The sequence below is a fragment of the Martes martes genome (genome assembly GCF_963455335.1).
Source record: "Martes martes genome assembly, chromosome: 6".
Taxonomy (NCBI): Eukaryota; Metazoa; Chordata; class Mammalia; order Carnivora; family Mustelidae; genus Martes; species Martes martes.
Window position 1 is genome coordinate 20996191 of NC_137893.1, and position 26014 is coordinate 21022204.

General features: G+C 47.3%; 1 protein-coding gene across 3 annotated transcripts in view; it reads left to right on the forward strand.

The window, feature by feature from the left end:
* Positions 1-15351, forward strand: part of TRAF3IP2 (TRAF3 interacting protein 2) — a 41599-nt gene extending 26248 nt beyond the window's left edge. For 2 of the 3 annotated variants that reach the window (XM_080806920.1, XM_080806919.1), the window contains exons 4-9: positions 1634-1812; positions 4052-4140; positions 7336-7404; positions 8531-8647; positions 12214-12288; positions 14749-15351. In XM_080806920.1, the coding sequence (XP_080663046.1) occupies positions 1634-1812; positions 4052-4140; positions 7336-7404; positions 8531-8647; positions 12214-12288; positions 14749-14895 (676 nt within the window). In that variant the 3' untranslated portion in view covers positions 14896-15351. Of the gene's footprint in view, positions 1-1633; positions 1813-4051; positions 4141-7335; positions 7405-7768; positions 8241-8530; positions 8648-12213; positions 12289-14748 lie in introns of those variants that run through there. The other variant, XM_080806921.1, reaches the window with a different exon arrangement.
* The last annotated feature ends 10663 nt before the right edge of the window (positions 15352-26014 follow it).

Below are 26014 nucleotides of genomic sequence, written 5' to 3' on the forward strand. Positions count from 1 at the left end.
TTGAAAGCGAACCTTGACATAGAAACTTTAGTCTGTCATTAATATCCATGATATTGTTTTTACAGGGAAGTTTTTTAACATTACCAAAGCTTTAACATTTTTTAATCTAATGAGCAATTGCCTTCTATTACAACCAAGCAACTTTCAGTATAAAGGAATTTAATGCAAAAAGGATGTGGAACTGGGTCCCCGTTAGATGAGGGCATATTTTATAAGGATTTTTTTTCTATGTATTAGTAAAAATCTAAAATAAAAATAATTTCCTCAAACATTCACACTTCAGAAATATAGTACACTTGAGATTCTGTGTAATTTTATTTTAAATCCCGTTGCATAAGACTTTCAAAAATTTTTATTACTCTTTAGGGTAAAAATGTAAGTGTATGCAATAATCTATAAAAACTGGGCAGATACACATCAATTTTGAAATCAAAGCAGTTTTGAAAATTTAGACTAGAAAACCATCTCAAACCTACAACAAATAACAAACATCCACGTTCCCACTCCCTAGATTTTTAAAAAAATGTTAACAAAGAGCCACACATCCTTCAGAGGTTTTTTTTTTTTTTTTTTTTTTTTTTTTAAGGAAATAAAACATTACAGACACAGTTTTAGTCCCCCTGTCAGAAACCCAGGAGCAACTCTAGTTATTTGTAGCAGAAGGGACTTAACACAGGGGAGTGGGTGCTTCTAGAATTGTTGGCCATTGGAGGAGCAAGTTTTAGGCCAGGGTTCCAAGAAAGATCCCAGAGTAGCACCACAGAACAGGACGCCGAAGAAGCTGCTTCCTCCGTCCCAGGGAGAGAGGCAGAAGATGAGAAAGTCACCAGAGAACTCTCTGTTGGAGGCCACGCTGCCATAGTACAATCCAGAATCAGGAAGCCACAGCCACTTGCAACGACTGGATCCATTCTGTTCCTGCTGGATCTGCACTGACCCAAAATGGATGCCTACACCCTTAACTTGACAAGGGAGGCTGGTAATAGGACACGGGGATGCCTCCTGACGAGCTTGGCATCTCACGGCAGCACTTTGCAACAGAACCTGCAGAAGTGGCTGAAGCACGGCTTCCATTTCCTTCGGCTTTCCAGATCTCCCACAAGTGCACCTGTCAACCAAAAAAATAATGAAGACGCCATATAATGATGTGGTAGAAACCTCTCTAAGGGGTCTTCAAAATCAGATTTCTCATCTATATATTAGCAACAACATAAAAACTTGAAGCCTCCAAGGCCTTTCCTACCTTCTGATACACGATTAAATGTTACCTATCATGAGTTAAGAGTCCTTTTTATCTGAAAGCCTATAACACCAAACTTGTATATCACCCATTATACTACTTTCTTTTATTGGTGACCATGTCTGCCTTGTACATACCACTTATCTTCCCAATTAGACAGTCCTTGAATGGAGAAATTGAATTAAGCTCCCTCTTTCAAACCCTCACACGGGTCCTTCCACTCGGCTGCCCGCCAATCACTTATTGACTCAAATTCAATGAAGCAACCCTTGCTTAGGAAAGAAACGGAGGCACAGGAGAGAGCTAGCTCACTGGCGTCTCAAAGACTTTCTGTCCCTCCGGGTTGGCCGTTGTAAAAAACGAAAATTTTATTATAAACGTATTCTTTTCCAGGGACCAACTGTATAACCAGCCACCCTATCGAGCCGGAGTTCCTGAGGAGTCCTTGGAGTGTCCTGCAGAACTGAGACCACCGGGTCCCCAGGCTCCGTCCCCAGCTGCTGTCCCTAGACCCCTTAGTAACCTTCCAGCCAGAGGGACTCTGAAAACAAGCAATTTGCCAGAAGAGTTACGTAAGTTGTTTGCAGTGTTGTTTTTTTTCTTCTTTTTGCCAGGTCTTATACTTTCAGAATACTTGAGGATTATTCACCCATAATCTTGGGTATTTCTCATATACACAGTGAAATAAATTTTACTTCTTTACTCTTGGCTAAAAAGAGTAACCAGCATTTTGTAGGAATGTTTTTCGTGACCCTGAGACCACCAGCAATACTCACAAAATGCTTACCACGAGATTTTCTTAAACATATACTCCAATGACAAGTAACCCGAATGCTTCTCTCTTCTAAATGATGTCCTTGAGTGGACCTGCCCCTGGGTAAATTGATTGGATGCCCATGTGGTATTGGCCGGGGACCTAGCGTTTCGCCATAAATTAGCAGCAGCCATCAAGAACGAGGTCATTTCCTGTAGGAATGAGCAATCTTGTTTGGAAAAAGCGGTCTCACATTCTCCATACTGCTTTACAACCAAATGCAAACTAAGCCTTTTATTTAAAGAAACATTCGACTAAGTGTCAGGTGATGATTCTTTTTCCATATTTTGCAGCCAGAACCAGAAATGTTGAACTGTCACCAAAATGTTCTCATATTAAGGTCAGTCAGGACAGTAAGTTCCAGGAATCTTACGAAAACAGCCACTACTTGTGAAATTGTTATATTCTGTTGTGCTTGCTAGAGAAGCTCAGGTAATTCTAAGAAGCCTTTTGCAAATCTGGGTTCCTCTTTGAAACAAACCTGGAAATCAAGCCTTTTGCGTTTGCTAACTCCCATCTGGAGAATCTGTGCTCTAGTCATTTAGGACTCCTAAAGATTTCTGTGGCAAGGATCCACTGTTGTTTATCACTGTTGTTTATTTAATCTTCTTAAAGATCTCACACATTTTATTTATTTTTTAAAAATATTTTATTTATTTATCTGACAGAGATCACAAGTAGGCAGAGAGGCAGGCAGAGAGAGGGAGGGAAGCAGGCTCTCTGCTGAGCGGAGAGCCCGACGTGGGGCTCAATCCCAGGACCCTGAGTCCATGGCCCGAGCTGAAGGCAGAGAGGCTTTAACCCACTGAGCCATCCAGGCATCCCAAGATCTCACACATTTTAATTCGGAGTATTTCTGGAGAATGGATGCTGCATCGGTCAGCACCCTGATGTCAGTCTATAGATCATTATTTATCTTACTATCGTCTGTAAAGGAGTCCTAAAATTCTTACGTAGGAGTTGGTTGCGTATTGGGTGTTAAGGATAGGTTGAGTGCTATCAACAGGGCTGCTTAAATGAGTCAATATGACCGCTGTCCACACTTCTGTTTGAGAGATCTGTTCCAAAGCACCAGAGCCCAAGCACAGATGAATACATACACATTTACATTTTCTCTCTAGCCTTCCTTTCCTCTCCACGCTCTGCCCAGGGACTTCCTGAGATCGAGCCTATCCATTGCAGACTAAAAGCCAACACTCAGAGATTATTCATCTCTCCCATCACCGTGCTAGCCAGATAATTTCCCACAAGATTTTAGCCTGAGAAAACAGTGGTTTGCATCCTGACTGGGTCAGGCTCGTGGGCACAGTGCCCTCTGTGGCTCCAGGCTGACCTAGGGAGGAGGAAGGGGGTCAGTGACATTGGGTGCCCCGAGGTGGCATCTCGGTCCTTCAAGCCGCTGATGGTCCTACTAACATTTCTGCTTCCGTGTACCCCAATAGCCTGGCCTTTCTCCCTCTTATAAGGGGCAGGAGGGCATAAGGAACCACTTCCTCCCTCTCCCCTAACTGCTCTTGTCAAGCAAGAGTTCAGGGCAGCAGAGAGCATCGTGAGATCAAAAGAGGACACTGCTGGGTGGCCCCTTAGCAAGGTTCGGCTTCTTGGCCTGCTGTGAGAGTATTCCTTAGGCACAGTGCCAAGTGTCTCTAAGAAACCGGGAGGTGGCCTCATCTCAAGGACCTGCGGGTTCCGGCTGATGGATTGTATTAATGCATCACGTGGTTTTCCAGCAGCCTCCTTGGTTTGTCTGAGGCTGCCGGCGTTCCTCTTTCCCTGCACACGGGGCAGTCTGCGCCCCCTTTTTCAGACCCCCGGCCTCTTGGCCTCTCCTGAGGACAGCAATTCACACAGCTGCAGGCGTGAGCCCTCAGACCACCCCCATCCCAAAGTTTCACTTTATTATTCTAGAAAGACAAAAAGACGTTGCACACAATTTACAAGCACTCAGGATAGAATAATCCGACTAGTTTCTAATAAATGTGAAAAATCTCTCTTAGGGAAAGTCTTTATCACCTATTCTATGGACACAGCCATGGAGGTGGTGAAATTTGTGAACTTCCTCTTGGTAAATGGCTTCCAAACTGCAGTAAGTATCTCATCCCCAGAGAAGGCTGAACAGCTAAAGTGAGTACAATGGGAAGAAAAAAGAGAAAAGCCATACGTATAACTGTTGAGGTTTTAAACTGTATTATTTGAGTTACGGGATTGTGAACTAAATGCTTATGGACGTAGGTAATTATTTCCTAGATTTTCAGCTATCCAGAGACTCTGGCACTTCTTTCTTGCATGCTTTTTGAGCGACCCCGAGTCCCTCAGAACAGCCAGAATGGCGTGCGTTCATGCTGATCGCAAATGCAGCTTGGCCCCTGGCCTGAAGGAAACACCGGAGCCGGCCACACTTTGGACTTGGCCGTTTTCCACCAAGCATGCCTGCTTCGGCTGGGATTCCTGTGGTGCAGGGGGCTGCAGGCTTCCCCGGGCCCCCTGCTTGTTGCACCAGGTCCTAGTGCTGGGCACTGGGCTGTGAGGCCTGAAGCACGAGGCCCACCGTGCCCAGCTGCCTTCCACACCCTGATGCGGCCGTCCTGCTCCTGGGCGAGGAATCCACGGCCAGGTTCTCAGCTGGTCTTGTCCAGTTCTAGGGGAGGCAGACGACCCAGCCCTGCCCTGCACTGTGATCTTGGCCCAAGGAATCTCAGGAAGTGCACGCTCCCCAAGTTTCCCTGCAGTGCCTTCCAACAGCACAGCCTCACGTCATGTACGTCATGTACGTTCTTCCGTAGGATAAATAAAATACCACAGGAGGCCACTCAAAGGGCTGGCTTTCCTCAAACACTGAGATCTCGTCTTTTCCTTCCCAGAAGGAAGGTATTTAGTGACAGTGAATTCTAGAGAGTGGTGAGAAATCAAGGAAAATATCTATGAAGAGCAATGTTGAAGGCTTAAAAGGAACTACTTAGTAACTAAACATCCATTTTAATGATTGCTTAGCATGATTTAACAGTTTTTACTGAGTTTTTTCTTTATTCTGTCAATTTTTTTTTAATGGAAGTGTCCGCAAGTTTAAGATGCATACAATTTATATATTCCGACTTAGTGACTGTATGGGAACCAACATTTCAATTTCTCATTTCTGGAATAAGAAAGCACTGTGGAAACCAGGACATAAAATCAAATTACAGGTCATAAGGCCAATATCTCAGAAAAGATCTTACTTTTGGATGTTTCCAAATAAGCATACTGATTGCCCTTGGAAAAGAGGACAGGTTTTTAGGGCCTTACCAATCAGACGCTACTTAGAATTTAAGTCTATCCTTGAGTCTGATCACCAGGAAGCCTTCTAGTAGAATCACAGAGTCCCACCCTGGACAGCTAAGTTGCTGTATTGGTACATCAAGATCCCCTAAGTGTATCTCCAAATACAGTCAGGTTGAGGCACTAGGGGTTAAGACTTCAAATAATGAATTTGTGGGGGGGAGGGACACAATTCGGCCTATAACAGTAGCTGTGTGGAGAAGTTGGCCTGACAGAAGCTGTGGACTTTGGCGGAGATCTGGGGAAACAATCCAGCACATTGTGCCTCCCAGAAAGCCCACCTCAGTAGCAAGGAATAATTTAGGGTCCTAGGGTAACAATTAAAATAACCATTTATTGAGTATCTACTTCAAGCCTGGCATTATGATATACCTTTTCCATGTCCAGCTATTTCAGTCCTTACAACCGTCCTGGGAAGTAGGCTTATTAACCACATACTACAAATAAAGATAATAAGACTTAGAGAGTTTCAGTGATGTTTTTAAAATTATACGAGTAGGAAGCACAGAAGCCAAGAGTAGAACCAAGAGTAGAGCCCAGCTGTCTGTTTCTTCTCAACCCCGACATTATATTGCTTCTGTCTCATATGATAGAATTGGGTTACCAATCCAGTCACCGAAAGCCACACAGGCTTTCTCAAGATTACCTCATGTGGTCATTGGCCATCTGACATTTTAAAGCAGGAATCATCCAGCCCAAAAAGAAAGCCATTCCATTTTGGGTGTTCCATCAATAAAGACACATATTCTGAACTTGTGTCTGACAGTTTGGTGTACTCGAGGCACTTTCTCGTTCCACAGGAAGAGTAGAGCCAGGCTGAAGAGATAAGGCAGATGTAAGTGACACATATAATAAATGAAAGGATGTTATAATAATGTGTTTACTGTCCAGCACCACTGGTCACAATGGGACAGAAGCAGGTGAGGCAAAGACAAAGTCAGCGTGTGGGAGAAGAGAGCAGGGAGGCCTGTGCTATGCTTTCAGGGTGCCGGGGAGTAAAGTAGACAGGGCACGTGAGGAAAAGAGGTAAGGCTGGGTCACAGATGGCCTGGAGAGCTTGCTGAATGGCTAGGACTTGATACGTCTTAAATGGCGGAGTGACATTTAGGACAACTGATCTGAGAGCAGTGGCTAAATCAAATAACACCTCCTCGAGAACACCATCCCTGAGTCACCCACTCTGGTGTATAATCCGTCTTGTAAGCAGGAGCACCTTGTACACGCGTACATTACTTTCTGGCTGCAGGACAGGCGGGAGCAACAGAAAGACTGCCTTATTTGGTCTTCTGAAAAATAGAAAATAACTGGTTTTTCTCCCCTTCAAATATTCCTTCGAAGACTTGATATTTAATATCAGTCTTTTCAAGGCCCAAGAGATCTGCTTCTTGACTTTCATCATAAACCTTTTCTCACCATCTCAGTAATTGTTTTTGTGACTGTTCCTTGGATTTGCTCCAAGTTTCATCCAATCCTTTTTAAACGCATAGATCGAAACTGGACATAATACCATAATAATGACCTGGCTAATGCAACAAAAGCACCACAATTGTATCTTAGTACTTGTATACCACACATTCATTAAAATGTTCCAGGATGATTTCATGTTAGCCTTTCAAATTACATATATATATATAGAGAGAGAGAGAGCGAGCTGGCTTATATCCAACTTGGTCTACTATGTCTCTCAGATTTTTAAAACATAATTATTGTGTAGCCAAAGATAGATTTTGATGTGTACCACTATATCCTAATTATGGATATTAAATACTTGAATGCCTACTCATGTTGAAATAGGGAACACTTTAAGAAAATTGTATCTTGTTTTTTGGACTTACATGTTCCTCCCTGCAAAAAGCAATCGTAATTTTTCCAGTCTTAAATGCATACAGTCTCTTGTGTTTTCTCTCCCTCTACATCTACAGAAAGCTTCTCATTAAGAACCACCTCCCACATCTTTTTCTCTTAGATTGACATATTTGAGGATAGAATCCGAGGCATTGATATCATTAAGTGGATGGAACGCTACCTTAGAGATGTAAGTACAGTCCCAAATTCTGAGCTCGTTTTCTGGTAGAAAAAGACAATTCGCCTGTGGAGTTATTTTATGAAAGAAGCCCTGGCAAACCTTCCAAGTCCAGAGCTGCGAGAGCCCCCAACAAAGCCTCGCTTGTTGGCAGCGGTGCAGAGACCTGGAAAGGAAGGATGGGGTCACCCTCGTGGACATGCACAGGCAGGAAATAACGGTCAAACCAGACACAGGTGGTTGATAACAATCAGAGCAAACAGTTTTTTGTGTTTTTGTGTTTTTTTACACCATAATAGGAAAAGAGGAAATGAAGGCAGGGAGTAGGGAGGGAGCGACAGAATTCAATTTAATCCGAGGCCACCCCAAGGGTTCTGCCCGATGGGGCTCCAGAGCTTCCATCGGGGGAAGGAGGGGGAGGCTGCCCCTGCCGCGCAGCCCCCCACCCAGGCGCCCACTCGCCGCCCTGTGATTTGTTTTCCACTGACAGAATCTATACTGACCACTGGGACACTTTGTGCTTTAACAAGATAGAAATTGATCGCTGCCAGCGTGTCCGTGTCGGCTGCTTCGGCCGCTTCCTTTGGAGGGAGCGGTGGGGGGACAGAGTCGCAGCAGGCTGGGGTTCTGCGGCTTTTCCTTTTGTCTGCAGCCTGACGTGGGCTTTGTGCGGAAGGGGCCGCTCCTCCCGCCTGCGCTGAGACGCGCTCGCGGCGGGCAGGGCGCTCGGGAGTGCGGATCCGCAGCTTCTCCCGGCCGCCGCCGGAGGGAGGGGGCTTCTCCTCCCGGGCGGCCACGCGGGGCGGGCCAGGCTTCCGTCCGTTTAGCAGCGTCGCCGGTGCAAAATGGTGGGCCAGGCCGCCTCCCTTTAGGAGCGCGCCCCGCAGAGCCGTTTGCTGGCGTTTGAAGGGAGCCGGGAGGGAGACAGCGGGGAGGTGGGGACCCAGGAGCCCGGCCGAGTGGGGGCCGCCGCCTGCGCTCTCCGCAGAGGACCAGCGAGCCAGGCCCTCGGGGCGGGGGCCTGTGGGGAGGCTTGGGGCCGTGCTGGCCGCTTGCCAGCCTGCCTTCCCCGAACCTCCCTTCCCCGAACGGACCACCCTTGACACTTCCATAAACATGCTTTCTCTCTCATTAACAGAAGACAGTGATGATAATTGTAGCAATCAGCCCCAAATACAAACAGGATGTGGAAGGTGCCGAGTCGCAGCTGGACGAGGACGAGCACGGCTTACATACTAAGTACATTCATCGCATGGTGAGTGGCGAGGGGAGCGCCGCACCCCGCCACCCCCCAGAGAGGGGCGCGCCCTTCTGGGAAGGCCTGTCCTCCGCTGGGGACCAACTGGAAGGTGGCGCAGTGACGGGGTGAGGAACCCCGGGCAGGACAGGGGATGTCGCCTCTGGCTCCGGCTGCCTTTGGGACTGTGGGCCAACGGCCACATCTTTGGGACTCCATTCCCGTCCGTAGCAAGGGGACAGTCATCGGTGATCCCTCACTTCCGGTTAGATGACCCTGGAAAGCGGGGCTCTGCTGGCTTGGTTGTTCACCAACAGGTGGGCGGTCCCAAGAAGGGCCTGGGCCAGGGCTGTGAGGAGAGGGGGGCTCCTGCATCTGTCCTGTTCTGTCCCCTGGTACATCAGAGATGCAGAATAGCGGAGTGGAAAGGACGCACGGTGCTGTGTCAGAGGGACTTGGTTCAAATTTCGCTTCTTCCTGTATAGTTGTGGGACCAACCGCCTAAACCTCTCTGTGCCTCCATGTCCCTAATCATGCAGTGGGTCACTGCTACTTATAGGGTGGTTGTGAAGATGTGATGGGATCATGTCTGTGACGTGTATGGGACATCTCCATGCTCAGGTCAAGGGAAGGGATTATTCTGAGCTCATGATCGATGAGCAACAGTCCGCCGCCATACCCGAACTATGGGGCCTGGCCCAACTAAAGCCAGTGGGAGAAATTTGCAGGAAGTTAGGCTTGCTTAGCATCTGATAGAACATTCTGACGGAAAATATCACCCAGCTTTGGAATTGGCTGTTCTGTGAGCTAGTGATCTCCCTGCTTTCCAGGATGACAGAGATGCTGTGGAGACAGTTCTGCTTGACCAGGATGCTGGACCAGGCTTGTGACTTTCAAAATGTTCTGTGGAGTCCCTACTGGGTGCCCATAGGTGCTGGGGGTCAGGGCTGCTCTGGGTCTCCCATCCCACCTCAGCTAGAGCTGGTTTGCCCTTCTCAGGCTTGTTTGTTTACTAAGGATTCTGAGATTTTAAAAGGCTTGACAGCCGCTGGACTAGAACTTGTAAGCTCCATTCCAACTGGAACATTCCACAAGCACCTGGAATGGACAGAAAGGATCATAGACCAAGATGGGATTATGGGGCAGGACGCTGAAGTGGCCCGGATAGAATAAGTAAGCGGCACAAGGCAGGACACCGGCAGGCACGAGACCAGCAGCAGACGTCAGGGGAGGCTGACTTAAGTCCGAGTCTGCCCTGTGGATCAGGAGCCCAGGAAAAAGGCAGAGCAGGTGGGCGGATGGGGCTTCCCCATCTGCCTCCTCTTCTAGCAAGTACCGACCCCTTATTTGAGGTTAGAACCAACCCAGAGTAAAGGCCAAGGCAGGCGGTGAAGTCAGAGAGTAAAGGCCAAGGAGCCAGGAGCTAAGCGTCCCCCCGTTCCATCTTCTGCCGGTCTGATGGCCCACGGACAGGCCCAGCACGGGGTCACGGCTGGCTGCGGGGGCCGCCGTCCCTTGGCTGGCTGCTGCGTGTCTGCGTGGCCCAAAGCACTGGATGTCCTGTCTGCATCTCTAGGAACCTGCCAGTCCTGGGAGCTGACAGCTGGTGTGTGGGAAGGGCTCCAGGTCCCTGCCGGTTCCTGAGGAAACCCGTCACGCTGTGCCGGTGTGCGGCAGTGCCAGGCAGTGAAGCAGCTCAGCCCCAGAGCTTGTCTGACGGTGCCCTGCCGGCAGCCAGATTGTCTCCCAACTCAGTTTTCTGGGGACAACAGTGTCTCTGGCCCTTCCTTATCACCGGATAAGAGGCCAGATAAGAAGAACTCCAGGTCCCTTCCAGGCAGCAGAAGCCTCTAGGATGGAGGGAATGAAGAAGTCGCCATGAGTAACTGCATCATAGGGCCAACGACTCCACAAAAAGCCAGTGTCTGGAAATAGGAGAGAAAATCAGCATCCGGTGCGGCCTAGTGGACGAGCAAAACTTTACGGATTCTGGGAACCGGAGGGAAGTCTGAGACTTCACAGACTTCAACCCTGTGCCCTTCCTTTCACATGTTTGTCCTAGTGATTGGCGTGTTCACGTCACACAGGACACAGATCATTTTAAAACAGTTTGGTCCTCTCAGTTGTAAAAGACAGTGGTTCTGAGAGGAAAAAAAAAAAACAAAACTGTGGTGCATTCGTGTGTGTGTGCGTGCGCGAGTGTGTGTGCGTGTGTGTTTATGAGGGGGTTTCTATGGTGACTTCAATAACCAGCTGTCACCACCGTCACTTTCTTCTCTGTCCTGTTTTTATTCCCCTGTACAATGAAGACTTCTCGGTGATAAAAATCAATTGGAAGATGAAATACTTGGGAACACATAATTCCTCATCTCCTTGTCATCGGATGACTGAGAGCTTTGTGCTGGTCACAGCATTGGGAAGACGCTAGCTCCCCTCAGCTTGAAAATTCTGGGTTTGATCAGAGTTCTTGGCAGCTAAGTCTTTGGGGGCCACGACAGTGTCAGGGCAAACTGGAACTGTGTGGGGGACCTCCAGTGTGGCTGACAGATCTCCTCACAGCGGACCCCCGGCCTCATCTCCCACTCCCTCCCTAGCCCATCCTGTGCCCCAGCCACGAAGCGTTGCTAGCTGGTCCCGACCTCACCAACGTTCTTTCACAACCTCCAGACATTTGCTCATGCTGTTTCCTCTACTGAGGATGCCCTTCCCCTTACCCCTGCTTCCTCTCCCTGACCAAATTCTTGTCTTTCAGTATCTAAGTGATATCTCCCTCCTGACTGTCCTTCAAATCACTGATGCAGAAATGGATGGCCCCCATTTTGGTTTTCCACAGCAATTTATTTCTACTTTTCACACTGTACTGTGGTTGGCAGTGTATCCTTCTTCCTGCTCACCAATCTGCTGGCTTTGGGAGGATAGGAATCGTATCAGCAGTGCTCTGATAAACTAGTCTCCACCCCCCCCCCAAAAAAGAAAGAAATCCTGATTTGTCACATTTCCCCATTTCCGTGGTATAAATACTGTCATTTTGGCCAATTTCAAGCTACCAGTGTAAAGTCATCGAACACAGAATTAGGAAGGGATACATACGACTGGCTTTTGTGAGCCGGTACAAGCCAGCTCAGCACACCCTAGAAGGTATCCTAATCCGTGAAACCTGAAGTCTAGCACAGAGTATGACTTTTTTTTTTTAAATAATTTTATTTATTTATTTGACAGAGGAAAGATCACAAGTAGGCAGAGAGGCAGGCAGAGAGAGAGAGAGGAGGAAGCAGGCTCCCTGTTGAGCAGAAAACCCGATGTGGGACTCGATCCCAGGACCCTGAGATCATGACCTGAGCCGAAGGCAGAGGCTTTAACCCACTGAGCCACCCAGGTGTCCAGAGTATGACTTTTAATAGGCCTTCAATAAATGGTTCATGAATGAGTGAATGGCATGCATGTGTAATGGGGACACCTTAAAAGCCTCAGTGTGTGGCACTCAAGAAGTCAGAATAAAAATGCTATGGGGGCTTGCAGGGTCCTGGGTGCCATTAACTCTCCCTCATTCCTGAACTCAAACCTTCAAATTCTTTCTGTTCCAGATGCAGATCGAGTTCATCAAACAAGGAAGCATGAATTTCAGATTCATCCCCGTGCTCTTCCCGAATGCTAAGAAGGTAAACAAAGAAATAAGCAAGCAAAAAACCTTCCAATTTAAGCTTTGGGGTGCTTGTTATCTGGGCTTCTCAGTGGAAAAGCTTGTGAACTCTGTATCAGTTCTTAGAGATAACAGTGTTACCAGAAGGATCCACAAGTTGTAGCACTCAGCTCAGCAGCATGAATCAGGAAGGTTTTAAGGTGTTATCTGCTGGGCCATCACTGTCCTAATTGTTCAAACAGCCATTACACACAAAGAGGTAGTTTGTGTTTTAACTCAGGAGAGAAAAAAAGACGGTTCATCTGATACTTCTTATCTCTCATACATAAAAGTCAAGATACGGACAATTTTTGCTGACTGTCCACAGAGGTATTTTGGTGCACAGAGTTCAGCTCTCAAATCTGTAGATGACAGGAATTAAATCTACAGCGTTACCAAAGTGAACTTTGCTGTGGTTCATATGAGGGTTTTTACACCGAAAGAACATGCTAGCAGTTTGGGGCATGGGGACAAAAACCATCTGAAGCCATGTTCCAGGCTTGGCAAGGGGCAGGCAGAGGTGTCCTGACTATCTTGAGACTCAGACCACAGCACCCCGAGCTCAGGCCCAGCTGTACCTGGGAGGATCCCTGAAGGTCAGGACTGCAGAGACGTCATGGGGCAGGAGGCAGAGGTGCCCTGAGACGACCTCAGGTTACAAAGCTCGCACCCTGGTCGACAGCGTGCATTTCCATCCCTCACCCAGGCTCCCGTTGTTCCCACTGTGGGATCTCCTTGCTGGTCTCCCTGTCTGCTTTGACCCTGTACTAGCCACCCTCTCTTCTGCCATGAAAGAGGAACACCCAAAATGCAGATCTGATCTGTCTCGCTCCAGCTTAGAAACTGTGTTGTGGATTCCGATGGACTCCGGGATCGTATCCGCTTTTCTCAGTGTGACAGATGAGGCCCCTTAGAAGAGGGCTGTGCCCACTTGCTCAGTCTTCTCTCCCCACCATCTGCACAGGGACGCTATGCTCTGGTCATACTGGGCTATCCCAGCATGCCCTCACACCTGCCCTGTTCTTTCTTTCGTGTTTCTGGGCCTTCGCACTGTCAGTTCCCCCTGCTGGCAATGCCCTTCCCTGACTTTTCTGTGTAGGCAACTCTCGCTTAGCCTTCTATCACCCAGTCTCTCGATTCTGCTGACCTCTCATCCTCCTTGCCAATATACTAAGTCGTTCCTCTTTTGAGCTCTCTTAGCTATAGTGCCTTGAGCCAGGGGGTTGCGGTTGGGGGTGGAAGGGCTAGCGGGAGCCCGGTGATGAAAAGGAGACCGACTCTGAGTTTTATTAATGCTTATGAAACTTCTTCAGACAACCCCCTGGTTGCCTGTGCTCCAGGTAGACTGCTCCCACCTCCTGCCCCTCTGGTACACCACTGCCTAGAAAATAGTTTCTTTACTTCATTTACATTCCATCATTGGGCCGTGAACTCCTCAGGGCAGTAGCTGCGTCTTTTTCATTTGGGTGTCATCCACACCAGCATGATGCCCGACCTGTCGCAGGTGCTGCTTCTGAGCTTATTCTGCAACCACCGAAGGGATCCCATCCACTCAGAGCAAAACCTAGAAGGCCCTGACTCAGGCCCCTCTACTTCCAGACCTCTTCTCCTCCTCTGTCTCACTCACTCACTCTTCTCTGGCCACACTGGCCTGTTGCTCCTTGAACAGGCCAGGCATGCCCCCGCCACAGGGCCTTTGCACTGCCTGGACCCAGACATCCACAAAGCTGGCCCCCTCCGGTCTTGTAGGTCTTTGCTCATTTTCTCAGTGAAACCTTTCCTAAACACTCCACTTAAAGCAGCGGGCCTTTCAGCCCCGCCCAGGACTCCCTCCCCTTTCTCTGCCTTATTTTCCCCCACAGTATGTATCACCGTCAAACCCACTCTGTGTTTTCCTTATTCATCATCTGTCTCCCCCACAGAATGTCCACTGCGTGAGGGCAGTCTGGGACGGCCCCTTCACGATCCCAGGCTTATAGTTTCTGCTTTTGGCCTGATCCCAGATCTGGTGGGCTCCTTCTACTGCAGGCCAGATCTGTGTGGCTGGAATGAAAGGATAATGAATTACATTAAGCCCATAGCCTTGGCATACTTCTGAAGCCACAAAGGAATTCACATCACTCTGTGTGACCTCTGTCCTACCCCTTTTATGTGAGGGTGGTGAAAAGCACGTTGAAACGCAAAGGGCAGGTAGCCTGGGAGGCTGACAGCAAATGCTGCGCACATGTGGTTTCCATAATGAGATCTACAGCTTACCCCCGAAGCCAGGAGCGTCTCACGTGCTAACCCCTTCCAAAAGCCAAACAGCACAACTCCCGGGAGACTGCAGGAGGGCGCGCCCATGAAGGGAGGCCATGGAGGTTTGGGAACTGGGCCTGGGATCTGGAATCCGGGTTTCTCTCTAAAGGCCTTCACCCCTGTGCTGCTCTCTCTCCCCCAGGAGCACGTGCCCACCTGGCTTCAGAACACTCACGTCTACAGCTGGCCCAAGAATAAGAAAAACATCCTGCTGCGGCTGCTCAGGGAAGAGGAGTACATAGCCCCTCCCCGGGGGCCCCTGCCCACGCTTCAGGTGGTGCCCCTGTGACCCCTCCGTGCCCAGAGCCCTGGGGTTGTGCCGGTGGGGGCGGCGGGGGGGGGGGGCAGATCCTGTTCCGACCACACGTCCCCTCGAGGTCCCTCTCAGGGGACCCCTCCCCACCCCGGAAGACCTGTCCTGCAGACCCCTCTTCCCATGGAGACCTCCACAGACCCTGCCTTTCAGAAAGAGGCTGTGGCTGCTCTGTAGTCCCTACTTCTGACGCCCCCCCCCCCTCCTCACGCTGCTCCTAACAGCCTGATGCGTCCGTTCTGGGCCTCTCCCTGCTTAGCCCGTAGATCATATAAATGACGTTGCCATCGACAACCCCAAACACCCTCCCCTCGCTTAAAGCTACTTTTATGAGTTAGCCAGATGCTCATGGGTCCTCCGATCAGCCTGGTTCGTGTACAAATAATAAAATGTTTACTCTTTTGTAAGATGATGTTTTACTTATCTCAAAGGAAATGGATGTGTGTTAATTCCTAGTGATGCGGGCAGTTGCTTCGGGAAAGCTGCTTGGATGTCATATTAGATAAATGTATCCGACTGGTCTATATGAGAGGATTAGAGCCAGACAGTTAAACAATCCCTTTTAATGTAATCTTCAAAGCTTTATTTTTGCAGTAGAACTTTTTGGCAAAACCATTCTGTACAACACACAACCGTGGTTATAAATATATTCTAAATAGGGCCTGGCTAGCCACGGAAGAGCATCCAGGAACGGGAGGCAGCGACGGCAGCGGCAGAAGGCAGCCTGGACCGGGGGTTGGTGCTCTTGACTCGCTCCTCCCACTAACTAGCTGTGTGACCTTGAGCAGGTCCTGTCACTTGCCTGAAACCCCGAGGACTCACTTCTAAAATGACATGGATGAAAATATCTCTTGGGCCTTAAGTGGTTTAAGGTCTGAGACCCAAGTTCTAAATACCCAATTGAGGAACGACTGAGTTTTCATAATTACATCACCCAGAGGATAAAGCTACGTTTTCTTGACAGGGACATTTTCCTCTTTTTTAAAATGTCTTCAGCAACACCTTCACATTTGTAATTTTAGAAGCGTATGTATCTTGCTCATCTGATCTCAAGAAAACAAAAAAAACAATTTAAAAACAAACAACTGTATATGATAAATATATCATATATATAATGTACATAAGCTGTAGAGCAAGTGGGGTGATGCTGGTGGGGTGACATTAGTTATGCCCTAAATAATAAGAAATATGAAGATTTTAAGGTGGGGGAGGGGGGAGAGAGCTACTGTTTCCTGTTACCTGTCTCCGTCATCTCCGTCATTCTCAAAACACAGGATCTTTCTGTCAGTTCAGCCCTCATATGTCACCGTAGGAAAAAGACAAATATCTACGCTAAATAAGAAGATTTGCCAATGAATTGCAAAGAACACGGGTTCATGTATGGTACCTAGATGTCTACTGGGTGGTAAGGTGAATGTCTGTTTATAAAAACAGGAAAAGGGAAACCACTGGTTTGCCTGAGGTCATCATTACCCGAAGTGAGACGGTCACCAGCATCCTTAGTGCTGTAGCGTCTGAGACGTGGTGGGACTCTCTTGTTTGAGGGAACACCATCATTAAGGATTCCAACCACTGTAAGTAAAATGACATTAGCAATTATTTCTCTGAAATAGTTCTAGTTTGCAAGGGTCTAATAATGTGAGGCTGTGACCCTTCCTTCAGAGACCTGTCCTGAGCTCTCGGCCACTGTTCCCACCCCAGGAGAATGACGAGGGAAGGTCCCTGGTGTTCCCACAAATAGTCATTAAAGTGTTAAAGCTGGTAACAGTGGTAGCAAAAAGACAAAACAAAAGTACACACACACACACACACACAGAGAACACCTGGCCAGGTGATGAAAACTTGACCCTTGAAGTTTCTATGCAATCTGATGACCACGGACATCAAAGGAATTTAACAACTATTTTAGAACACCGACGCAAAGATTAACACTTGGTTTATTTAGACATTATCCCTGTCCTTGTGCATTCATCTGCGGATATTTCGGGGGAGGATGTGGGGTAAGGCTGACTCAGTCAAAAAATAACCCCTTGGCCACAAGACTTTATTCAGACCGAAAGTGATTTTAGGGGTGAGGTATGCTGAATGCAAGGTGAGATTCTTATCTAATGTTTAGTGACCAACTTAGAATTTGAAACGTAACTTTTAATTTCAGGGACCGAATGTACATATGCCTCATTAGTTCAACTTAACCTCTATCATCCGGCGGCATCTCGGTGTATGGCCACGGTCTAAGTATTAGACTAGCTATGTCTCATTTCAGGGCTCAGAAAAATGATGCGTGTGGATACTCTTTTCTTTTTTCCTCTTAAATAAATCACCTATTTAAAGATTGAGTTTTTCCTCCGTCTTCTCAGCAAGGGAGGGAAGCCCTCTGCTCTGAGCATTCCAGACCTTGTCTCATGATGTTTTGCCAAGAGCGTTTTTCTTCACCTCAGCCACTTCATTAACCACCTCCACCACTTTGCCAAACACCCCATTGTCACCGTCACCTTTGCCAAAGGGACTGCAAAGTCCTGTGATCATTGGGAAATGATCCAGAAAGAGTTTCTCAAAACACAGGATCTTTCTGTTTCTTCCCAATGAACCAAGAAGAATCAGTGAGCCCCGCCTCCTCGTGGTGAGTGAAAAGAGAAGGAAGGTTAGACTGTGGGAAAATACCACAAAGAAGAAATGCCTCTCCTGCCGAAGAATTATGAGCTCCTTTTCACGATAAATAGCTCTGTATGAGCCCACCAACCAAATAAACAAAAAGAAGAACCAGAAAGGAAGAAAGAAAGCACTGAAATAAATTTAATTCTTGAATCATTTCCTTCTGGAACCATCTGGAATTTTCAATCTGAAAAAGACCCTAAAAACCACGCACCTCTGCAGTGTAGTTTTCGGCATGGGAAGCATGGGACCCACCGAAACCACGGCTTGTTTAAGTTCACCTTAGGACTAGAACCCAGATAGCTTGGTGTCTAGTCTGCTGACATGTATCTAGCAAACCTAGAAAGCTTTCTGGCTTTTGATGGTAGATTTGTTCCACAAATGACCCAGTATCTCCCAGAGGTAAACTGAGCCTCATGAACGCAGGAGGCCTGAGGGAAGTCGTCCCTCTGTCCTCTGGTGCCTGGAGGATTAAACGATCGTGTTGCAACTTGTTCTGGGGGAGACTCTTTGGGGAATTAATTACTGCTGTGATTAGCTGGAGTGTGACTTCTCTTGAAGTCATTTTGGCATATTTATTTATTTCACACTAGTATTATATAAAACCGAAGCACAATTTAAAAGATCTTGGCACCTTCCCGAAGCTTACAGATAAAATCTGCCATTAGATCAATTTTGGTTGAGTTTTATCTGGCCAAACTCCACAGCGAGGACAATGAAAAATGCTTTTACTTCGAAATCCTGTAACAGTCATCTTTCCCCGCCGTCCTTCTCATTTGACAAGAGCGACAACTTGTTGGAATAATGCGTCGCTGTTTGGAAAACCTGCATTACCTTTCAGGTGAAGGAACGAGAAAGATATGGGTCCTGATCACTCTCCTTTGAGTCAGGGTGAGGGGGGCTGCAGGAAAGGTCCCTTTTATCAGGAGGCACACGGACACCACCCAAGAGCCGAGCTCAGTCAACAGAGCTGGCATCTGGGGAGGCCTTGTGCCCAGCAGGATAGCATGTTCCTAACTGCATACTGATTGGTTCCATTTTCTATAGGGAAAAGCTTTCAGATAGAATCCCAGGGGGCGCCTGGGAGGCTCAGTGGGTTAAGCCTCTGCCTTCAGCTCTGGTCATGATCCCAGAGTCCTGGGATGGAGCCCCGCATCGGGCTCTCTGCTCAGCGGGGGGCCTGCTTCCCCCTTCCCCTCTGTCTGCCTCTCTGCCTACTTGTGATCTCTATCAAATAAATAAATAAAATCTTAAAAAAAAAAAGAATCCTAGGATAATTGGTGGGAGCTGGGACGCTGTCACAGACCCCGGGCACCCGGACTGCCAGCTCACCCACATGCGCCACAGCCCCTCCGTCTGTGACTGCGCATTTGCTCCCAAGTCCTCCGCCTCAAGCCAAACAGGTGGGACCTGGGAGAGGGACACTCAGCGTAGGAGAGCTCCCTGTTTCACCTCTCAAGGAGCATGTGAGTGTGGGTCCAGGTCATACTCACTGGGGTGTTTAGGAAGTGATACGCGAGCCTCCGCTAAAAACGAGGAGAGGCTCTTGGACCCAAGTGCGCCTGGGTCAAGGTGACCATGTGCCGGGCCTGCCTGCTCTTTTCTAGAAACACTCGTATGGAAGGAATAAATAACTGCAGCCCCCAGATCTCCCAGCACTTGCAACTGAAACCACGAGGGCACACATCTCTTGTCCCTTGCCTGACCTCCCTGTGCTCTGTGCACCAGGAAGGCGCTGATGGTAGGCAGCAGCTGGGGAAAGGGGGGGGGGGGGCGGGGCGGGGAGGACGAAAGAGAGAACTCGTGCCTGATGGATCCCATTAGGCTTAGTGTGCAAAGCAAGTTGAAATGGAGTAGCTGCTCTGGTATGCGTCCAAACTGCTGTTCTATTTTTAGCCTCTCCCGCGTGCTGCTTCGCCCCGCACGGAGCGCACGGGCACCTGGATCGGCAGCAAAACATGGAACTGAGCCACTCATTTGTAAAACTGGAAGGAAGGAGGCCATTGATGCAGGGCTTGTTTATGGCTGGCGGGGAAGGGGGACCTGGAATGTTAATGAGGATGGCTCTCGGAGGCAGGCCTGCGTGGCGAGCTGCGAGTTCAAAGGAGAAGGGAGCCTCAGTCCTGCGCGCGCAAACGTAAACCGTGGATAGAGGCAAGGAGAAATCAATTATGCTGTCGCAGGCTTGCATGTCATTGTGTTGGACTTGTTAGAAAAGGTAGGACAAGGACCAGACCTCAAAAGGAAACAAAGCCACATGGCCTTGAAGTATAACGAGTTTGCCATGGCAACTGATGGAAATGAGCCTCCCGGGCACCGAGCAGGTGTGCTATCTTACAGAATAAACACACTTCTCTCACTCCCTGGTTTTTATAATAAAACCTGTGTTTGGATTACTTTCCCCTCCTCTTTGTTACCGGGAGAAGTTGGCTGGGGCTCAATCAGCCCAAGGCTCTAGTGAGGGAAACGTAATCGCTGTTATCAAAAGGGCTGCTTTAGAACAAGCTGGCGTGGGGCTCGGCGGCCGGCCTCGTCGCTCAGCAGCAGCTGGGCGGCGCGTACCTGCCTGGCCTTTGCCACCTTGCGGGCGACGCCCTGCACAGAAGGCCGCTTGTCCCTGCGCGCAACGAGGTGGAACGGGGAGGCCACGCTCTCAGGCTGGCGGGGGTCAAAAGCGGCATTCTACCGAGGAGAGGAGAAAGGCGTGTAGGTGAGGCCGGGAACCGACTGATTTTCAGCATCGTGTGTTATCTGGGATATGGGCCAAGGGTTCCTTGAGTTCAAGGATTAACTGATTCTATCTTCCAATCTGTTGTTATCTATAAAGTTCAGTTACTCAGAAACTTACAGAGAGCAGCCACATCCCTGAGCTTTAAATCCCTCTCAGATGGGTTCAGGGGTGGGAAAGTCTCACGTTCAAAATGTGCACAAAATGTGGAGATTTTATAAAATCCTCCCAAGCTAGAAAGAGAAGTTTCCCATTTTTGTGGTTACAACATTGAAAGTAATGATCAACTAGGATAGTCCTATTTTCATTGTTCTCACTTTGTGGCTAAAAGAAAACGTCTCCCATTCTAGCTTCGAATTGGTTTTCAAAACAGGATGCTCATTTACAATAGACTCCAAGGACACAGGACAATTCTAAACCAGGTTGGGGCAAAAGAGCTGCACTGGGCACAACTTGTGCATTCGCCTCCCTGAGCAACCGTCCAGTGGTGCTTACTATTTAGCAGCACCAATCCCCCTCCCTGCTCCTGTCCACGCCCCTGCGTTCCTCCCTCCGGATGCCCAGCACCAGTGCTCCTTCTCCACTGTCAACCCCCAGGCCCCTGGGCAATGCCCTGGAGGCCCCTTCACTCGTCATCTTACCTTTGACCTTAATAAATAAAAAAATGAATGTCTGAAGAAATAACTAGAGCTCCGGTGTCCGCGCTGGAAAAAGTTTCATGCACTAACCCTCTCAGGCAAAAGAGTATAACCAAGTTCAGGCACTCAGCCAGGCTGGGAGGTGATTGAAGGTGGTGGTGGGGGGGGGTTGCACACTGGGTGGACAGGACCTTCCTACATCCAGGTTTTTAAAATTTAAGATTCCAAACTAAGGTCTTTGGATACCAGCATACAGTTCTTCGTCAAAAAGGCACCCGGAAGCAGAAGCCCCAGGGCAACCGTGAAGGTTTTGGTTCCATCATGCTACCATTTCCAATGAGACAGGTATTCAAAGCTAATTCCAGAAGGGTCACTCAGTGGGAACTAAGCAGTAGTTAGAGATCAGCAACCAATCTACAATTAGTTATTAAATGCCCACTGTGTACAAGGTCCTATGTTTGGCACAAAGGTGAGTGATACATGACTCTTGCCTTCAAATTATTTAAAATCTAGGACATGGCAGCGGGGTTGGGGCGGGGGGTGCCTGGGTGGCTCAGTTGAGCATCTGAGTCTTGGGTGGTGGGACTGAAGCCTGCATCAGGCTCCGCGCTCAGCACCTCTCCCTGCTCTCTCACTCTCCAAAATGAATAAATAAATAAATCTAGGACATAGATAAAATTATTTAAAATCTAGGATGGGACATGACACGTGAGAAGACCAAGTCAAGGCAGTACATGGTAAATGCTGAGTGATGGAGCCACTGTTCCCTTTCCCCTGACCCTCGCTATGACCCAGCTCTCAGCTCACATCTACGCCGTTTCAAGGTGTCTCCAACAAGCAGACTGGACATTTTCCTAACAAACAGAAGCCTTGCTCATTCCTCCTCCCCGCACACACCCTTTTGATTATAATATTCAACATCCCTATAAGCCACCATGTGGGTGAGATCCAAGATTAGGAGACACAATGTAAGAAACGGGAAAGTATGGAAAAGCACTGCAGAGTATATGTATTAAACTAATAAATGAGGGCACCTGGGGGGGCTCCATAGGTTAAGCGTCTGCCTTCGGCTCAGGTCATGATCCCAAGGTCCTGGGATCGAGCCCCGTGTCGGGCTCCCTGCTCAGAGATGAGCCTGCTTCTCCCTCTCCCACCACCCCCAACCATTTGTGCTCTCTCTCACTCTCAAATAAATAAAATCTTTTAAAAAATTAAAAATAAACCAATAAATGCCAATGCAGTCTGCAAGGTATACATCAGCTCTCTCTAAAGACAGGCTACGTCCATCCCACAAGAAGGGCCAGACCATACTGCAGTGAAAGGGAAGGGAAGGATGTGATTTTTGCACTGTACCCTCCAGTGATCTGGGAAGGCAGAGACCTGGCCGGTGCTGGGATCCACTGGGAGAGAGCAGATGGGTTTCTCGACTCTGCTAAGCAGGGAGTGGGGAAGGCTGGAAGTTGAACCTGTCAGCCGTTTGGCCAATGTTATTTACAAATAACTAAGTGGGGAAGCAGAAAATGATAATTTGCGGGAAGGGGCCAGGGAACTCTCTCCATGAGTGAGTATTGGCATTGTCCAATATCCCCAAGCAAAGTATGTGGCAGAGAGCACCGACCACGCTGAGTCTGTCTGGACAAGTTTAACAAGCGTCTTAACCAGTTTCTCGTTTGCGCAGGTGGAGCAGCTTTGTAATGGGACAAACCTGAGTGTGGGTCCCAGTTCACTTACTCGCAAGTTGCGTGACCTTAGGCAAGTTACTTTCTCTCGGAGTTTCAGCTCCAGAATGAAGACGACAGAACCAACTCCCAGGAAGACTGTCAGGATAAGGTAAGACGGATGACAGAAGTCTTCTAGAATAGTGCCCGGCAGGTAGTCAGTTCTCAGTAAATGTTCCTTTCTTGCCCTTCTTGCTTTCTCCCTCTTAACCGGTGATTATTTGTGGGGACTTTGAGTATTTTCTTATTTCTGAGAAGTAAAATAGCAAACCCTAACAACAACAAAAAATCTTTCATTTTAAAAATGAAGCCTCAGGAGAGTCAACACATGAACTTTTAAGCTAAAAACACCTCCATCTAGTTTTCCAGAGGAGATCATCAGCATTCGTTTGTTTTCTTACTAAGGTCTGGACCACAGTCGACTCACAGAACAATCCCAGCCCCTGGACACAGCCTTCTTCCCACCGTCAGGTCGCGAAGGAGCAAGAGTTTGAGCAGCACAGGCTAGGATGATTAAAGAGGTAACATATCAAACTTGGCAAGGATGTTTGACATTAAAGGAAACTAACTTTAGAGATTCACAACGGGGCCTCAAAAATAGGATAATGGATTTGAAACTATTTTGAAAAGTAATTTGAAAGGCAGTATTGTGTTCATATTATACCTATTATTAAAAAGGAAATTTTGAATTCAGGTCGGGAACACTGCTATGCTCTCCCCGGCTCTGCTTTTTCAAGAAACAAGGTATCACTGTCACTTCCAAAACAGCTCACTCCAAGCTCTCTAGCCACGAAGGAAAAGGGGGGAGGGTTGGTTAAGCAGACATTTAAATTGAAAGACAGTTGCCATATTGATTAGTGTTTCTCAGACTTTTTTCCCCCCAACGGAAAAAGTTCTCTTGAAATTTCCCCCATGTTGGCGTAAGTAATTCTCATTATATCATTCCTTAAATATGTACCAATGTATGATTAAGTATAAATTCTCATAGCGCATATTCTTAGCTCGTTAAAAGCTATACGAACACAAAATGAGAAAGTTCTAGAGACCCACTGCACAACAGTGTGAGTATACTTAACACTACAAACTGTACACTTAAAATTGGTGAAGATGGTGAATTTATGGTATGTGGTTTTGCAATTTAAAAGAACAATAAGGGGCCGGGGTGCCTGGGTGGCTCAGTGGGTTAAAGCCTCTGCCTTCGGCTCAGGTCATGACCCAGGGTCCTGGGATCGAGCCCCACATTGGGCTCTGCTCAGCAGGGAGCCTGCTTCCTTCTCTCTCTCTGCCTGCCTCTCTGCCTACTTGTGATCTTTGTCTGTCAAATAAATTAATAAAATCTTTAAAAAATAATAAAAAAAATAAAAAAGCTATAAGGGGTGACTAGGTGACTCTGTCAGCTAAGCATTTGCCTTCAGCTCAGGTCATGATCCTGGGGTCCTGGGATCGAGCCCCGCATCGGGCTCCCTGCTCGGTAGGGAGAGTCAGCTTCTCCCTCTCTCTCTGCTGTTTCCCCTGCTTTTGCTCTGTGTGTGTGTGTGTGTGTGTCTCCATCTCTCACATGTAATGCTGTCAAAAAATAAATAAAATATTTAAAAAATAAACTATAAGAACAAATCAAATTTACAAATTAAATAAAAATGACATCAGCAGATAAATTCAAATAAAAAACAATAATTTAGTGTAAAAGTGGTAACATTTTGCTGAGACTAAATAGCCAGTGTTGAGTTTAATTTATCTGTGTCATTACAAAAGCAAATGAAGATGCTTTTTTGCATTTTATCTTTCAATTGTTGACTTAAATATTTGATGTTAAAAGTGACGGACAGTCTTTGACTCACAATCATTATCATTATAATTTTTCCTCCCATCAGGTTACTCATGTGAAACTATCAGTTGATTATTTTAATTAGTCCAACTGATTTTAAAAAGGGTTCACTCCAAAATATAATATTGATAGATCATATATTTTTTTTGGAACGCTCCTAACAAAAAACTCTTCATGGAGAATATTTGCAAGCTGGTATGTCAAACAAACATAGAATCAAACCAACACATCTGCTTATAATCTGAATTAAGTGACTGCTTTGCCTAGCTTCTTTTGAATTCAGCCTATGCTACCATGAGACCTGTAATGACTCAATTTTCTCTCCATTTTTCTCTCTTTGAACTACTGTAGAACTTCATTTATGCTGCTGCCATGATTCCTTTGGCCTTCACTTTGCATGAACGCATCATCTGTGTGTTAAGTCATCTTTTCTCATTAGCCTGTGACAGTTAAAGTAGCATGGCTATTTTTATGATGGAAAATCAAAAACCAATTTATTAAATACATTAAGACACTAAATGTAATTGCATCTTATCCCTGAAAAAGAGCAACTTTAGCTTTCTAATTGATAAGATAATTCGCTATGATTTTCATCAAATAGGAAGCAAGATGGTTTTCGTTATTTTGATGCCAGGAATGCCGATCTAAAGATTACCGACACATTAAAAGTTGATTATTGCCACATTCACTGTCACAGGGTGCCCACCCAATTTTAAACACAAAGCACCAACAACAAGAGTGTGGCTGTAAAACAAACATCCCAGTTGAACCAAATAAGCTTATATTTTATTGTATAAGTGCTTTTAGACTATCGTTGAAATGAAAACAGTATTTGATGGACCATCAATAATATATACAGAGACTCCTATAGTTTGAGGAAAAACCGATATAGAGAGAGAGAATACAAATCTTTGAAGAATTAGAACACCAGAAAATTGGGGTAAGGAGGGCATCTGCATGAGAGGAAAGCCTGGTGTAGGGTGTTGGGTGTTGGTGAAGAGGGTTGGCTTGGCTCAGTGTCAGAACCAAAAAAGCAGGCTGAGTGGATGGCTCAGGGCAGGTTGCTGGATCCCAGGTGGGTTGAGGATTGGGCATGGGTGGGGGAGGCAGCCCACCTGGGGCTTCAGAGCCCACATGGGGCAAGGGGATTGTTCTTACAAAGGGATAGCCTCGTGTGTGGGGTGTCTGAGTCCAGGCAGGGTGAAGAGGGCGTCCCTGCAGAGAGGTAGCTCCGTAGAAGATTTCAGGGCCCAGGAGAGATGAGCAGGGTATCTGTGTGGGAAGGTGGTCCAGCATGGGTTGTTACAGCCAAAGCAGGTGGGTTAGCTCATAGCATCCAACAAGAAGAACATAGCATCACTTCTGTGGTGTTCTTGACAGAGACATAGAACTTAATCACGAGAAAACATCAAACACAAATGGAGGGACATTCTACAAAATAACCGGTCTCTATTATTTAAAATTGTCAAGGATATGGAAGTCAAGGAAAGAAGAGGAAATATTCCAGACTGAAGGAGACTAAGGAGATAGGACA